Consider the following 16741-nt stretch of genomic DNA (forward strand, 5'->3'; position numbering starts at 1 on the left):
TGTCCGGAGAGCCACAATACCAGGGCGCCCACCAATGCGCTGCCTGTTCCCTCCAACTTCACGAGCGCATCCCGCCGAAGAAGAATAGTTCCTCGCCGATCATCCAAGCCCGCACGCCCTCGGTGAGGCTGTCCTACGTGGCTAACGAGACACTGTACGACAGGGCACTGGATGGTCGGGTCCTAGGCGCACGGTGCTGAGGTTGAGGACCTCGGGAGGTGGGGGCAGGCGCCCCAATCGGCAGGCACCGTCCGCACGATGCAGTCCACGGCTTGGTGAAGCCTATAGCCTGCGGGCGCATATGGCCCGTTTTGCTTTTGTGCGTGCAACGCATTCTTACTCCAACTGCAACAGATCAGGGACGCTGCGCAGCCATGACATGTCAGAGTCGTGACAGAGTCGTCACGATGAGGCCTCCACAATAGAGTTCACCCCCCGGTCGTGACGGGCCATGATGTAACCAGTTCGCCGAGGAACTCCATTTAACTCTGCTGCCATCGTGGCTTGCCTCTTGCAGCATCGCACATCTACTTTCGTGTATGCACAACATAGCCCCCAGCAGTGAACATGGCACAATCTTCCTTCTCATTGGCGTCGCGGACCAAGGTGCGTCGACGAGACCGTACTAGACGCCGCCCGTGTCTGACAGTGGCAGCTTTCCAATGGCCTGTCCATGCCAACGATTCATCTCGGCGTCTATCTGACGTCCGGGAAGGAGACTTATCAAGCCGTCCGGTGGGCGCTCGAGGTATGCTTTTGCCGTTCCTGATGATCAGTAACCATAATGCTCACCACGGCAGGCTGGCTATCGAGCGTGAGTAGCATCACGAGACCAAGCTTTCACACGGCTGACGGATGACGCGTACACAGAGTCGATTCAGCTCAGATGTACCATAACGAGAAGGAGTCTGGCAAAGCCATCTCTGACTTTCTCGCAAGTGATGCAAACACCGAGTCGCTCAGGCGCGAAGACATCCACTTCACGTCGAAGCTAGCGTCCAACTCCGCATACGAAACGGCCCGCAAAGCCATCAAGAGATCTGTCAAGGAGGCGGGTCTTGGCTACATTGACCTATTTCTGTTGCACTCCCCATATGGCGGCAAGCAGGCGCGTCTCGACAGCTGGCGAGCGGTGGAAGACGCAATCAACGACGGCGAAGTCAAGATTGGAGGCGTCTCCAATTATGGTGTCAAACATGTAAGTAGACCCTGGTTCCCGTCATTTTGCTTTAGTTGTCTCGGGAAGGCCCGTATTCAGTCTCTAGTGCGAACATACACCCAGGATAGGAAAGTCGTTGTAGTCGCCCTCATTGGACTCTTCAGTATAGTCATGAGCGTCACCGAACATTCAACGTCGCCGAGGTCAATCACTGACGATATGCTAGTTGCAAGAGCTACTGGACTCCAACCCCCGGATTCCTCCAGCGGTTAACCAGATCGAAGTTCACCCGTTCAATACGTGAGTTCCCCGAAGGGACTGCATTGCATGCGTAACTATGCTAACTTTGTACACTAGGCGGAAGGACATTACTTCCTTTTGCCAGCAGCACAACATTGTCGTAGAGGCATACGCGCCGCTGGCCCGAGCCTTGCGCATGACGCATCCGAAGATTGTGGCCCTGTCCAAGAAATATTCGTGCACTCCGGGCCAGCTCTTGGTCCGCTGGAGTCTGCAACACGGCTATGTGCCACTACCCAAGAGTGTGAAGAAGGAGCGAATCGTCGAGAACTCAGAGATTGGAGGCTTCGTAATCGAGGATGGCGACATGGAGGCAATGGATGCGTTGGACGAATACCTAGTGACCGGTGAGTTCCTTTGGGTGCCTGGCATACGCAGCCATATCAATACTCTCATCCCGCTGCTTTTACTGACGTGCAATTTTTCTCCAGATTGGGACCCTACCGATTGCCCGTGAGTGTGCTCAGTGTGGAGGCAGAGATGTCGGGCGTGGGGGTCAGCGCGTGGAGGGTGGGAAATCGATCTCTTTCACATGCCACCAAATGTAGAAATGAAGCATACTCATCTATGCCTATTCCGATGCATGACTATGTCGATATTGTGACGCCGCCATCGAGTCTCAAGTCATGATCTTGCAGCTCAATGACTGCAATGCGCGCATATGCGCATGACGGAGGACGCGACGGTAGAGATTGAGGCAGTGCAATGTCGCAGAGAAGCTATTTCCATATCGCATAGGTTTTAAGCTTGTGGGACGACGTCGCATACAAAGGTGAGGATGTCCGGCGTCTCCGCAGCAGGAGGTCGCCAGCGGCCGCTTCGCCAAGACAACCCTGTGTGGCCCAAGCTCACGCCCACATTCCGGCTTCTCCCACTCTCCCTGCCCGTTCTCTTTACCCTGACACGCCACTAGGCGAAAGCCCAACGTAACAAGACTCCCTCGCGCGCCCGCCGACGTCGGCATCGCGTCGCCTCCCATGGTTTGACTCTCGACTATTACCGCCCGCCACGAGCCTCGAGTGGCCGGAGCCCCCGCTACTTCACGTGCAACCACCCCGCGATACTTGTCCTCGCCCGCCCATTGGCCAGATCCTTATCAGTAGAAAAAGTGCACACCATGGTTTGCATCAACATGGCGTGCAGTAGACCCCATTGACCACTGAGACGGGTCCAGCACCCCAATCTCCCGGCCTCTGACGTACTCAAATCGAGTGCGACTTTGTTCCGCACCGTCACCGCAGGCCCAGCGAACTATCTAGCTTGCGCCGACTGCAATTATATATACCAGACACTCTCTCCTGCCTCTTCTCTCCATCAACTTGTGACTCTTGACTGTGTCAATTTCCATCACCTCACATCTTCTTTCAGTCCCCAAGATACCCAACATCACAATGTCTGAGCCCGAGTTTGAGCAAGCCAGGAAGGGTACGTTTGCGCCTCCACGTCTGCAACATATCTAACACCTCACAGAGCTCGTCTCCACCCTCGAGGCCTCCTCCCTTTTCTCCAAGAACCCCGAATACAAGAAGGCCCTCGAGGTCGTCTCCGTCCCTGAGCGCATCATCCAGTTCCGCGTTGTCTGGGAGAACGACAAGGGCGAGTGCCAGGTCCAGAAGGGATACCGCGTGCAATTCAACTCTGCTCTCGGTCCCTACAAGGGCGGTCTCCGCTTCCACCCTACCGTCAACCTTTCCATTCTCAAGTTCTTGGGTTTTGAGCAGATCTTCAAGAATGCTCTTACCGGCCGTACGTCACACCGGACTCGAGCGCATACAAACAACAAGCTAATACACCACAGTCAACATGGGCGGTGGCAAGGGAGGATGCGACTTCGACCCCAAGGGCAAGTCTGACAACGAGATCCGCAAGTTCTGCGTTGCCTTCATGAGGGAGCTCAACAAGCACATCGGTATGTCTTGACCCTAGCGCGTCCCTTCACTTCAGCCTCAGTGGGGCATGCACCTTCAACGGTTCGCATGCTCTTCCGACAGCAGACCAACGAGATCTGGCGGGTCTATCTTGCCTTATCTTCCCGTCTGTCTGGCACTGCCCCGTCGGCGACGTTCGCGCTGCTTTCTTGGTTCTCCACTAGGAACATTTCACTTACGTAAATCACAGGTGCTGACACAGACGTACCTGCGGGCGACATCGGCGTCGGTGGACGCGAGATCGGTTACCTCTTCGGCGCATACCGAGCAGAGCGCAACCGCTGGGAGGGCGTCCTCACTGGCAAGGGTGGCTCATGGGGAGGCAGCTTGATCCGTCCCGAGGCCACCGGTTACGGTCTCGTATACTACGTTGACCACATGATCAACTACGCTTCAGGCGGAAAGGAGTCGTTCAAGGGCAAGCGTGTTGCCCTCTCTGGTTCCGGAAACGTCGCCCAGTACGCTGCGCTCAAGATCATCGAGCTCGGCGGAACCGTCATCTCTCTCAGCGACAGCAAGGGCGCTTTGATCGCCGAAGACGACAAGGGTTTCACCCCCGAGATCATCAACCAGATCGCCGCCCTCAAGCTAGAGCGCAAGGCTCTTACTGCTCTGGAGAACCACAGCTTCAAGTACATTGAGGGTGCCCGCCCATGGAAGGAGGTCAAGAAGGTCGACGTTGCTCTTCCTTCAGCGACCCAGAACGAAGTCTCCGAGGACGAGGCGAAGGCTCTCATCGAGTCTGGTGCCAAGTTCATCGCTGAGGGTTCCAACATGGGCTGCACACAGGAGGCTATCGAGGTCTTCGAGGCTCACCGTCGCGAGAAGAAGGGCGAGGCTATCTGGTACGCTCCCGGAAAGGCTGCCAACGCCGGTGGTGTCGCCGTCTCTGGTCTCGAGATGGCCCAGAACTCCCAGCGTCTGTCATGGACCGCCGAGGAGGTCGACGAGAAGCTCAAGGGCATCATGAAGGACTGCTTCGAGAACTGCCTGGGTACCGCCAAGGAGTACTTCACCCCTGCCGAGGGCGAGTTCCCATCTCTCGTCGGTGGTGCCAACGTCGCCGGTTTCCGCAAGGTCGCTGCCGCCATGCACGACCAGGGTGACTGGTGGTGAACAGTTCGCTGCTGAGCGGAGTGCCTTTTGTATATGATACCTTACGATACCTTCAATGTCCTTGGCGTTCGGAAGCTGGATGCTTCCACTTGTATATAGATACCTACATGAATAGAATCATGAAATACTTCATCACATTCTGCCCACCAAGCTTTACTTGAAACCCATCACCAACATCACACACATGCGCATCACCTTGCAACCGACACACCGGAGAAAACCGCACTCCAACCCTCCCCAATACGACACAGCTATCCAAAATAGACACGATCCCAAACCCAATCCTCAGCATTCACGACTCAAATTATTCATCACGCCATCACGTCACCAAGCCTCCTAGAAAATTACTCACCATAAAAAGCAATGCACAAAGTTTCCTAGTCAGGGCTCAAGCACAGTCGCGTGGCGCCCCTGGGCTTGCATTGCAGGACAGGACCCCTCCACGCGCCCACGCGCCCCTGCCCCGCCAAAAAAGCAACGACGCAAAGATTCCCGACCCCACTGCTGCTCGTCCCCGTCCACGTCGAAGAAGAAGCAAAAAAGCCCACACGCCAAATGCGAGTTGGGCGCGCATAGCTTATTACCGCTTTCGATTAGCGGCACGCCCGCGGCGAGGGAGTGAGTTGGTGTTATGTTATGCGTTTTGTCAGGGTCGCGCCGGGATGGGGGTGCGGTGGTACGGGCATGTCTTGAAAAATTGTCACGGCGAACTCGAACTGGAACCGTGATGATGTGCCGGCGCGTGAGTGTCGCGTCGCACCGGAAAAGATGTCGGCGTTGGATAGGCACGGGACGGAAAAGTGTGAGGTGGGATGGGTTACCTTGTTCGGTGTGGTTCGATATCGGAGGGCGATGTCGGGGGATGTTGGGTTGGGGTTGCGAGGGCCGGATGAAACAGGATGGGGCATTAGATTGATGAAAGGTGCGAGAACGGGATGGTTTGACGATGAATCTAAGAATCTTTGGTGCTGCATTTCTATTACGAGATTTCGTGAACACTACAATACTGCGATAATATTTTCGAAGATGTAGGAGTAGAGGACGGGTGGCAAGTATGCTACGACAAGTCACAACGGATAGGTATCAACGAAATCTCGAGGAGGTATGGTGTTATGTGTACGGTTTTGCGATGATGAAGCTACTATCCAAGTACGGTTGTCCAGTCTCTCAATAACTCATCTACCTCGTCGACCACTACCACGCTTGCCATATCGTTAAATTTCATCTCAGGCAACGGGTAGCTGGCTACACTGTGTCAGTGACATGCTGTAACGGGCGAATGAGTCTAACTTACACATAGCTCCAGCGGAGCTCTGTAAACTTATTCTTCCTTGTTTCTTCTCCTTCGTACCCGTTGGGTCTGTTGATGGTAGCGTTAGCGTTGTACTCTCGATGTTGTGGTACTTAAGTATTCTGTAGACTTGGACACCAAAAGTTCCAAAAACAGGACTAGACCTACTCTTTGGACTCTTCCCTTTCATATCGCGTCTTGCTTTCTCTAGCCCTTCCCTCCTCGGTTTCAATCCCCACTCGTCAAGCATCTTTTCTTCTCGCTTCTTGGTCCTGCCCTCTTCTTGTACACGTTTGGACGGTCTGATGATACCAGCGTCTTCGTTCGAGTGATCTGAAGGAGAGCGTGAGCGGAATTGGTCACGGTTGCTGGTGGCTGCGCCGATGATTCCCCCTACGCCCGCTGACTCGTCGAAATCCTTGACTTCATCGATGGACTTGCGGCGCGACGGCCTAGGACGCTCCGAGATCATGCTGGTGGGACGAGAGCCACGTTCCAAGCTGTAAGGACGTGGCTTTCGCCAGGCTGGCTCTGTGTCGCGATACATGCTTGCGGGCACTGTGGGGCGATCGCTATCGCTATCACTCATGCCATGAAGGCGCGGTCGGGGCTTACTGCTGTCGTAAGGGCGTTCTCTACTTCTAGATCTCAAACGCTGCTCAGCGATCACAAGTTTCGGTGCGTCCTTCGAATACAACTTCTTGTACACTTTCTTAGGAGGTGAAGTTGCGGTATTAACGATAACTGTGGATGGACGGCGCTCTTCTAACAGGTATGAAGCTGATAGTGAACGAGGTTTATCGCGGACTGACTGCGATGGCTGTAATGATGCACGTGGACGTGAGCCGCGCTTGGGGAATACATCATCCCTTGCAGGAGTAGTAATGCCCTCTCTTCTTCGCATCTCTTCTTGCCAAAGTCTCTCGCCTCGAGCGCGAGCTTCCAGCTTCCCGAACTTCGCCTGGCTTATAGAGCGGGGCTGAACGTCACCTACAGGAGAGCTCGAGGGTTTGGACCGAAGAATAGGCGGCCCAGCTGCAATTCGATTGGGTGCACGCTCCTCTTCAACTTTGCGTAGTTCACGGTTCTCGGAACTGGTGCGGCGAGGTGATGCATGCTCCTCGCGGTACTTGGTTTGCCTATACTCAGCACTAGGAGGAAAATCGATGGGAAAATCTTCGATACTATCCGGACGCAATGCAGGGCGATGAACTGACCCGTGCGCCCTGCGTTCACGCTCCGTTTCGGCCCTCACTTGATCTCTGGCTTCGCGCTCAAGGCGCACTTCTCGTTCTATCATCCAAGCTGCCTCTCTCTCCTTGTCATTTATGCTTACGTCGGCTGACTTCGTTCTCGCTTCAGCAACGATACGTGCCCGCTCCATTTCCATTTCCATCTTTATCTTCATTTCTTTTCGTGCCCTTTCGTCGCGCAAAGCGGCGAGGGCGTGGCTATCGGGCGGCGTTACATTTGCCACAGCAGATGCTATGTTCTCTCCGCTCGCTTCGCTGCTCGATTGCCGCATTTGCGCATCAGTGACATTGGCTTGAGACTTGCCAAGCAGGACACTGTCGAGATGAGAGCGAGCGAGAAAGTAAGATCCAATAGCCTTCTGATGGTGATCTGAGTGGTCGTCCCCATTTACTTGTCTGGCCAAAGCAAGCTGCAATGTCTCAATATCTGCGAGCAGGCTTCGTACATGGTCGACACATGTGGCAATTGTATCGGGGTTGATCGTTGAGCCCATGGCTCCCGCAGCGTTGAAGAGGTTAGACGACGAACCAAAGTCGTCTTCATCTTGTACTGATCGATCGCCATCATCCACAGCAGTGCTGCCGTCGCTGATACTGAAATTTCTTAGCGACTCCTCGTACTTCTTCGTGGCCTGCTTCTTGTTTTCGAGCAACTGCTTAATCTCTTCCCGGTGTTTCGCTTCAGCCTCGCGGCTGTACTTTTCTGAAGAGACTTGGTGGGCATGTATGAGGACCTGCATCAGCAGCTGCAGCGTACTCTTGAGCTTTTCAATTTGGCTTCGCAGAAGTTCGATCTTGTTTTCTTTGAAGGGTAACATCAGTCGACTCATTTTTCCTATCTTATCTGGCTTGCCTGGCTTGCCCCTGTTGATCTTCAAGTCAAGCTCCGTGAAGACTGCAAAGCACTCCTTGAATGTCTCGTTCGCCGTCTTGACCGCATTTTCCGAAATCAGGTTTGCTGTATCGTTTTTCTCGAAGATGGTCCCCAGCTCTTTGATGACCGAACTTGTGAGTTTGACTTCGTTCGCGATATCCTGGATCCTGCGATCGGCAGTAGCCACGCCATCAACATAGTGGTACAACGTTTCTGACAGGTTCAAGCCTGCGCCAGCCAGCTGAACGACGCTGGCGACCAGGCCTACTACCTCCGCCATGATAGAATTACGTACAACTACGGCAAGATGTGGTTGTTAAGCATAATGAAAAAAGATGACGATGGCTTCGAGAGAAGTTGTGAAATGTGCAAGAATATGGTGATAACAATGTGATTGTAGCAGCTTCAGTCTGTTGATGCCTCGAGCTAAGCGGGCTGAGTTGCGGCTGAGTGGGCGGAGTAGCACGCCGAGCTGCGCTGCACGAACATCGCCCATGATGAAACAGCCTTGCCTCTCATTCCGCAAGCAGTCATCAATTAAGCGCTTCATCTCGAGAACACTGCGAACCTCCCACGACGCGAATAGGACTCCGAATGGGCTAACCGCGCGAAGCATAGTTTAGTCCGCAAACTTGGATAGTCCGTTCGCAAGGTTCCCTCAAGCATCATCGAGCGTCAAGATCCCTGCCTGTCAGCCGTCTTTCCACTGATCGCCACGCGCTGGCTCTCCCAATTGGGTGCCACACTTCTCCTGCGCCACAGAACCACGGTATGATATCATGGGGTCTTCAGCGGGCAGAGAGGCCTTGCTTCGGGTTTCGTCCTCGATACAAAGGCTTCCCCACTACTGACATTGACGCACCTTGCACATACTCACATACTGTCTGTTATACATACAGTATTTTCTTATTCCAGGGTCAAGAGCTTCGACCACCGTTCCCTAGACCTGCTCTCCACGTGCTCATCGTAATCGGGTCCCACCTGTCAACCGAAATTGGGTGTACTGCTGGCAATGGATGACGGTTTCCGACAACCTGCCAAACTTCAAAAGCGAAAGAGTCGCGAACGACAGGAACTTGAGCAGATGACCGGTGGCTTGAGTGGTCAACCCGCAGCCAATTCCTCGCAGCCCATGTCCGGCTCCGACAACATGACGTCGGCTGAGAAGGAAAAGCGGTCGAAATGGCGCATGTCCAACCCATTCTCTTCCAAAGAGAAGGCATCGAAAGATAGTCTTAACCCTACTCACAAAGAGGAAGAAAAGGAAAAGGCGCGCAGGGATGCCGACTCGGCGTATTACAGTAGCGAGCGCAGCAGCGCAGATCCGAGCTTCAAGAACCAAGCTCGTCCCATCTCTGGTGAACAGTACAACCATCCGCCCACGAACACCCAGGCACCTCCCGCTCACACTACACCACCGAACGGGCAACATCAGAATACCCTTGCGCCTCCCACGCAAACCCAACAAACGCTTCAAAGCCGGTCGAGCCATGAAGATGTGGGCAGAGAGACATATCGCGATGCTGGTTCAGGGAACATCGTCACCGTCACAACCACCACCACAACGACAACGACCACTACAACCGGCCCAGGTGGCTCTACTACTGTAGAGCAGCCCCGCGGCGACAGCGTTGCTCCGTCTGAGCAAAGCGTACACACTTCTGGACCCAGCCCACCACAGCCGGCTCCTCCTCAGCCGGACAACCACTACCATCAAGGCCCCGGTCTTTCAGCGCAGTCCGCTATACCTCATAACATCACTCCGCCAGTGCCTATGAGCAACAACCAGCCAGGCAACAGACTCTCTCCACAAGTCTCCAACACCGACGGTCCTTCCTCCCCACCCATACCAGCGAAGAACAACATACGGCACAGAGTAGAACTGGACTCGGTATCGCCTGGAGTTCAGAGGCCGAACCCGATGGAGGAAGTTGTCAGCCCAGTCACTCCAAGCAGCCCAAACCGTGCGAACTTCTCCTACCCTGCGAGAGCACCGCCCCAAGGAGTTCCACGCCAGGTGCCTGGGAATGGCATTCATCCAGATCACCAGCGGATGGACTCTCAGCAACACCAGGATGGCATTCCACCCGTACCTCCAGTTCCAGGACAACAGCAACCACTACGGCGATCGAGCATTCCTCAAATGCCCGCATACCAACAGCAACAGTCTGGTATGCCGCCCATTCCAAACCAACAGCCATCCAGCATACCCCCTAGCCTACAGTCCGGCATCAACACCAACAACGTCAATGATTCAGACCGTCCGGTTCCATACCGCGCTGGCCACGATCTGAACAAGCAGAGCACGATGGCGAACCTCAAAGCTGCAGCAGCGGGTATTCACGTAAGCATCACACGTACTCCCACTCTTCATACGTATGTATACTAACACGACACGACAGGGCGCAGGAGAAACCCTCCGCGGAACCTTCAACGACACATTCGACCGCCGCAACCCCGCCGCGCACGCAAAAAACCAAGCCATCATCGACAAAGGTCGATCGGAAATCGAAGCCGCACGCGCCCGCCAATACGCTGCCCAACAACAACAGCAGCAGCAGCAGCAGCAACAACCACACATGGGGAACCATACATCGGTGTCGCACTCGCAGCCACAAGGACCTACAATCGGGGCTGCACCACCCCCTCCTGCTCAGTCGGGTGTAGGGCAGTCAGCGGTACCGGGCAAGACGGCGTATCAAGGGCCGCCGGTGTCTGGATCGCAGATTGAAGGGAGGAGTGGTGGAGGTGGGAAGTTGAGTAATATTATGAAGAAGATGAAGGAGGGGCCTACGCCGAGGCAGGATGGGGCTGCAAGTCACTCTTGAGAGTGCGAGGTAGATTTGTAGGGTAATATGATGGAACTGGTTTGCTTAGAGGTAGATACCACAGTGGATTTGTGAATGCAAAGGTTGTAATGAGTATATCTTACTATGAGTAGAAGTGAATTGGGGGACAGGCATAACAACCAGTGGCAGGACATCAGGTCAAATTGCAGAGAGCAGAGGATGTAGCCATGTATCACAGTATGGGGATCAGGGTCGTGTGCATTACAATTCATTCATTTGACTATATTACATGTTCGTAGACTCGTAAGATGCATCATCCGCGTCGAGGTGACCGATACCGTAACAGTTCCATTCACTTAACCGTTGACGATAGTACCACCGTTAGCATGAATAGTCTGCCCACTAATCGAACTGCTATCATTACTAGCCAAGAAGACAAAGCAAGTAGCAATCTCGCTAGGCTGGCTCGGCCTGCCAATCGGGGCAGTGAACTGCTTGATAGCCTCGTCATTCATGGTAGCAGGAATGAGAGGAGTCCAGACGGGACCAGGTGCAACGGCGTTGACGCGGATACCCCGTCCGACGTACTGGTTTGAGAGACCGCGGGTGAAAGCGACGATGGCGCCCTTGGTGGAGGTGTAGTCGAGGAGGTCGGGGCGGCCGACGTAGGCGTTGATGGAGGCGTTGTTGATGATGGTTGCGCCGCGCTTCATGTGGGGGAGGGCGTACTTGGAGAGGTAGAAGAAGGGGTGGATATTTGTGTCGAAGGTGTGGAGCCATTGTTCTCTGTGTGCTGTTAGTATGTGATATCAGCAAGAAGAGGAAGTGACACGTACTCGGAAAGGTCGTGGATGTCGTTGATCATCATCTGGTAAGCGTGGTTGTTGACAAGGATATCAATGCCACCCATCTGCTTGACAGCCTCGTCGATAACCTTCTGACAGTTTGCCCTCTCCTTCAGGTTGACGGCCAGAGTGTAGCACTTCTGTCCCTTCTCCTCAACCATCTTCTTGGTGTCTTGTGCGTCCTTCTCTTCCTCGGGGAGGTAGGCGATGAAGCTGTCGGCGCCCTCCATGGCGAAGAGAACGGCGATTGAGCGGCCAATGCCGGAGTCTCCACCGGTGATGATGGCGCGCTTGCCCTTGAGCTTGCCGGCCGCCTTGTACTTCTCTGCTCCTCCCTCGGGGGTTGGGAGCTCGTCGACCTTGGGCAGGGGGTCTAGCTTGGACTCGAGACCGGGGGCCTGTTGGTGCTGAACATCGGGCTGGAAGCCTGTGATACTGAGTCAGTACAAGAAAGCATTCGGACGCTATCATGCGTGCTTACCCTGCTCGAATTGTCCCTTGTTGGACGACATGTTGTGTGGTTGTTTGTGGGTATCTCGGGATCAGTAAAGAGAATCTAAAGACGAGAAATTGAGTGCAGGTGTTTGATTTAGGATAAGGTTGGTGTAATTGTCCAGACCAGCGCAGTTCGAAGTCGAACTTTTATTGACGTTCATGATTTCTTGTGACATCACAAGGCTGTCACGGCACGCTCATGTGCAAGAGTGGAGCCTGGCGTGGTAAGAGTTAGGCGGAACTTCACCGAAGGATGGGACTATTGGAATGTCCATCGACGATAGAATGCCATCGGTCGATGTGTCGATGCTGGCACGAACTGGTGGGAACGGCTAACGTCGCCTCAGCCTTACCCGTAGCTTTGACGCGCTCTTTCGCACGGCCTTGTGATCGACAGCTGCATTCTTTGAAGGACATAAGAGCCTCCGACTGAGAAGAGAAGAGAATTCAGACTGCAGCTCGGATTACTTACGAGAAATGCAGTCGGGGCACCTTCTGAAGCAACCCCACCGAGCTCATCGGTCACGACGTCATCGAGTCGATCAGACCTGTAACACTTTCTCAGACTGCGTTGTGCTCGCAACCTTGTGTTGACGAGTTCAGTACCGTATTACGACCTACTACCAACTTGACCAAACCCTCGGCGCCGTATTCGCAATCTTCACAACCCAGTGATGACGCCGATGAAGCTATTCAGAGGTATGACGTACATCCCGCCCTAAAATCAGGGTCCAGTCGCGCAGCGCTATGACCTTATCCAGCCTCGGCCTCCCACCCCGATTCCAAGACCCCTAGCACCAACGGCCATCGTAACTCGCTCTTTGCATGGAACAAGCCACACCAAGGCCGTTGTGACAAGGTAAAAAGCTGTTAGGGCACGTCATGCGCCACGACTCATGTACATACCAGGGCACAAGCTTGTCCGGGTCCCTGCATGACGTGAGATAGACGATCGCAGCCAGATGCAGGGTGCTGGGCATGTGTAGAACTTGATTTCAGGGACTTGGAGGGAATGAGATTGCGTGGACTGGGTTTTGGGGACTTTGGGAGGGTTTGGTATAAGATGGGGGGTTATAGCACGTCTTTGTGTATTCACATCACTACACCATTCTATCTACTATAAGCTATCAATCCTAAGAGCTTCCAACTCTACAACACAACCCTATCTCTACCTCAACCAACCCAAACCTACCAAAACATCTTTCAGCAATCATGCCTCTCGCCCGCCGCGCCGCTCCTCGCACCACTACACGTGCTCGCCCGTCCCTGAAGACCCGCCTGCTGGGTGGACGCAAGACACGCACCACCAAGCGCGCACCCGCGACTACCGTCACCACTACCACGACTACCAGGACCACTCGCACAACTGGTGGTCGCCACGGTCACGCTACTACTGCGGCCCCAGTCCACCACCACAAGCGCCATGCTACCATGGGTGACAAGGTCAGCGGAATGATGATGAAGTTGAGGGGTTCTTTGACTCGCAGGCCAGGTCTCAAGGTAAGCAATCGTTGGTCTTGATGAAATATACTTGACTGACATTATGTAGGCTGCTGGCACTCGCCGCATGCACGGTACTGACGGTCGCAACGCCCGCCGTGTCCACTAAGCTTCTCTGACGGAAGCTACGAGAGAATTTCTTTTATTGTTAGCATGACGATGAGTGTACGATAGGCATGGAGATACCCGATTTTCGAGCGTTTAGCACTTAATGAATCTTATAAAGTTTTAACTTCATCACTTTGAACTCAATTCATGTGTTGAACGCTGTATATTTTGATGATGATCAACAGCTATATGTGACCACTCAATGAGCTCAGCCTTTCTCGGGTCATCTCTGCTTAGTCCTACTCCGACCGGCTCGCACGTCCCCACTAAACGTGCTTATGCAGCATCTACAAGATGCTGTATGAACGCATGATGTACGGACACTCTGTCAGCTACATCCACCCATCTCGAGACTCTCAATCCTCTTCGGGCGCGCGGTAGCCGTCAGGACCTCGGAGAATCTTCTCACGGAAGTCCGGTCGACCGAGCCAGGATATGTACCATGTAGGTTGACCATGCTTGATGCGGCACTTTGTATCCCAGCGACCTCCAACAGACTGATTGTGTTTCTCATACTCGTCGTCCAAGTTATCTCCGCGAGGTTTGCTACGATCCATACAATCAAGGCACATGCCGTTGAAGTATCCGAGGGTGTTGGACATCGCCTTGAGAACGGTGCTCTCCCAGTCGATGCTACGGCAGCGATTGCACTTCGCAGTATACGCGTAATCGAAAGCCTTGAGGCGACGTACGACCTGGCCGATACTGGAGTAGTTGAGGACATCGTCGACTGGCCAAGCATCGCACTTGGTAAGGGCTAGCTGGTAGCGACCGATAGTGGCATCCCAGCAGGAGCACAGCGAAGTCTCGGAACGAAGAATTCTGCCGACGCGCGAATAGAGTGACTTGTGAAGAGAGTTACGGAGGCCTCCGCGGGCATGGTTCAGAGGACCTGTTAGTCAATGTTAGCATTCGGAGTTTTCTGGTACATGCATGTAGATGGGCAGAAAAGAGAGGAAGAGACTTACCGACAAACATGCGCTCGTTGATATGGAGGTGCTTGGGGCCCTTGAAACCCTTCGGCGGACGCTCCTTGACGTGTCCAACATGCTCATAGGCGAGGTACTTGGTGACGCGCGCATAGCCGACAGCATGATCGAAGATATAGCAAGGGTATGCGAGGGCTCGAGCAGTCGGAACAGTCAGGTCGATTTTGGCCATGTTCTTCCCGTACCATTTGTTGAACCAAGATCCCAAAGTCTCTTTAATCTTACCTTCTTGACGAGTGTCCCACAGCGATATCGCATGCCAGACTCCCACAAGCGAGACCTATCAAGCTGTTAGCACGAACAATAAGATGTCTCAGGACCGCGTTGGCAAAGCATAGCAAGGGAGCTACATACTAGTAACAAGTTAGCAAGATATCTTGAGAGTTATTCATGGCGGCTACTCTACCCTTGAAGAGACCCAACTCTTCCAGTCGCTGTTCGGGGAGCTCATGGAGATGGGCGAGCCAGATGAGGGTACCCTCCTTGTTCTCACCGTCGTAGTCGGATTTGGCGTCACCACCAAAGGTAAGCTCTGTCTTGTCCTTGCTAGCTTCGAGGAGAGCCTTCAGGTAAGGCGACTTGGTGCAGATATCTAGACTGACGAGCAGGTCTGTGACGTGTTTGACGCCATCGTCATCGACCGAGCCGATAATGGTAATGCACAGATCAGACTGCGCAAAAGGTCAGCTAGAAGTCTACATTGCCTGGATCTCTCGGCGAGCTTCGTCTCCATGACTATTGTAGACTGCAGGGCACAGGTCAAGGTCGCTTACCAAGCCAGCTTCGGTCGTGAGCACAATGTCCTGATCTTGGACTAGGGATACTGCCGGTCCTTTGCGGGCAGTGAGTCCTGGCATCGTGGGAGATTTTCTGATGCGATTTTCTGATGCGACGATTGTATCTGACAGAGTGAAAATCGGAACGTGTGTAAACACTGTAGATAGAAAGAGCAACGCTTGGCGTTGCCGCTAACAACACGCTCTCATGTGACTGGCTACAACGAAGGGCAGCGACGCCCACACCGCTGAGCACAGTTGACTAGAAGCTTCGGTGAACCTTGTTCTTCCAAATCTACGACTGGCTATCAAGTGTGCTGAAGGCATGCGCTATATTTGATACTGGTACGAGCATACCTTAACGCTACAAATATCTGTGGGGACTTTACCTTATCGCGCAGAACTCAAGGATGGGCTTGTATAGTAAGTCACAGATAGAGTAACTTGATGACTTGATGAGGTAGTAGATGAAAGATTCGAGGAGAGCTTTGATATTGCGACTGTAGAAGGAAAAGACAAGACATAGAGGCTAGTACTCGGTGTCGACTTGATAGACCTGTGCCTCACGGCCATGTTCGATTAGGATGACGAGAGGCGGCCAATGAAGCAAGAAGCCGTGTATCGTACCATTTAATGTCAAGATATACTACATCCATTCCGGAAAGACGCGTATTGTGTACTACTCTGGAGCCAATCCAATTGGGCAAGGAACGGTCCATTGCTGGCCCTCAGGTGTTTTCGCGGTCTTCTCGAGTAGTATCACATAAGAGGTGTTATCTCATGAACATGTCGAGCGTAGGGTGTATAATATGTCTTGGTGTTGGTGCAACTGATGATGAAGTCGACAAGGAGCAAGTCCGGCCAGGCCATGCCCCACTAGCGCCATCATGCAAACGATGCAAACATCATCACCACCGAATCCATTGATCTCATCCACCTATCTCCAAATCCACCGAATTGGGATTCCACCACAACACAATGCCTCCTCCACGGCTTTCCCCAGCGCTACTTCGGGCGCGACCGCAAGCGAATTACCAATGTCTCCGCCGCATCGCACCCTTCCGCCGCGCATCCACCACACCACCGCAAAGCGACATAAAGCCCGTCGTACCCTGGAAAACACCAACCAGCGTCTGGTCACCCGAGAACCTCATACCCCCACCCAAAGATGGCGAGATACTACTTGAGCGCCGGCCAAACCGCGCATTACCACCGTACGTCTACCTTTGCACAACACCCATCCTCAGCCCATCCATTGACCCTCCATCTCCACTCCATCTTCGCAAACAACCCACTAACCCCCCCCCCCCCCCCACCC

At 53.7% G+C, this 16741-nt stretch overlaps 6 protein-coding genes across 6 annotated transcripts; 3 read left to right on the forward strand and 3 right to left on the reverse strand.

The window, feature by feature from the left end:
* Window positions 1-886: 886 nt before the first annotated feature.
* J4E78_003619 (uncharacterized protein) lies at window positions 887-1916 on the forward strand (the record flags this gene model as incomplete). The annotated part of the gene is made up of 4 exons (XM_049364256.1): window positions 887-1198; window positions 1386-1459; window positions 1517-1806; window positions 1891-1916. 4 exons carry the CDS (start codon window positions 887-889, stop codon window positions 1914-1916), a joined length of 702 nt encoding a protein of 233 aa, XP_049224921.1.
* Window positions 1917-2591: 675 nt separating this feature from the next.
* On the forward strand, window positions 2592-4503 carry J4E78_003620 (uncharacterized protein; the record flags this gene model as incomplete). The annotated part of the gene is made up of 6 exons (XM_049364257.1): window positions 2592-2596; window positions 2634-2670; window positions 2836-2884; window positions 2930-3205; window positions 3258-3368; window positions 3578-4503. 6 exons carry the CDS (start codon window positions 2592-2594, stop codon window positions 4501-4503), a joined length of 1404 nt encoding a protein of 467 aa, XP_049224922.1.
* Window positions 4504-5729: 1226 nt separating this feature from the next.
* On the reverse strand, window positions 5730-8201 carry J4E78_003621 (uncharacterized protein; the record flags this gene model as incomplete). Its single annotated transcript, XM_049364258.1, has 1 exon — window positions 5730-8201. One exon carries the CDS (start codon window positions 8199-8201, stop codon window positions 5730-5732), a length of 2472 nt encoding a protein of 823 aa, XP_049224923.1.
* A 736-nt stretch (window positions 8202-8937) lies between these two features.
* On the forward strand, window positions 8938-10749 carry J4E78_003622 (uncharacterized protein; the record flags this gene model as incomplete). The annotated part of the gene is made up of 3 exons (XM_049364259.1): window positions 8938-8943; window positions 8973-10265; window positions 10324-10749. 3 exons carry the CDS (start codon window positions 8938-8940, stop codon window positions 10747-10749), a joined length of 1725 nt encoding a protein of 574 aa, XP_049224924.1.
* Window positions 10750-11066: 317 nt separating this feature from the next.
* J4E78_003623 (uncharacterized protein) lies at window positions 11067-12067 on the reverse strand (the record flags this gene model as incomplete). The annotated part of the gene is made up of 3 exons (XM_049364260.1): window positions 11067-11496; window positions 11547-11982; window positions 12037-12067. 3 exons carry the CDS (start codon window positions 12065-12067, stop codon window positions 11067-11069), a joined length of 897 nt encoding a protein of 298 aa, XP_049224925.1.
* A 1947-nt stretch (window positions 12068-14014) lies between these two features.
* Window positions 14015-15504, reverse strand: J4E78_003624 (uncharacterized protein; the record flags this gene model as incomplete). The annotated part of the gene is made up of 4 exons (XM_049364261.1): window positions 14015-14550; window positions 14627-14927; window positions 15049-15318; window positions 15421-15504. 4 exons carry the CDS (start codon window positions 15502-15504, stop codon window positions 14015-14017), a joined length of 1191 nt encoding a protein of 396 aa, XP_049224926.1.
* Window positions 15505-16741: the final 1237 nt, after the last annotated feature.

The sequence above is a fragment of the Alternaria triticimaculans genome, assembly GCF_023758025.1.
Source record: "Alternaria triticimaculans strain BMP 0046 chromosome Unknown scaffold_3, whole genome shotgun sequence".
NCBI lineage: Eukaryota > Fungi > Ascomycota > Dothideomycetes > Pleosporales > Pleosporaceae > Alternaria > Alternaria triticimaculans.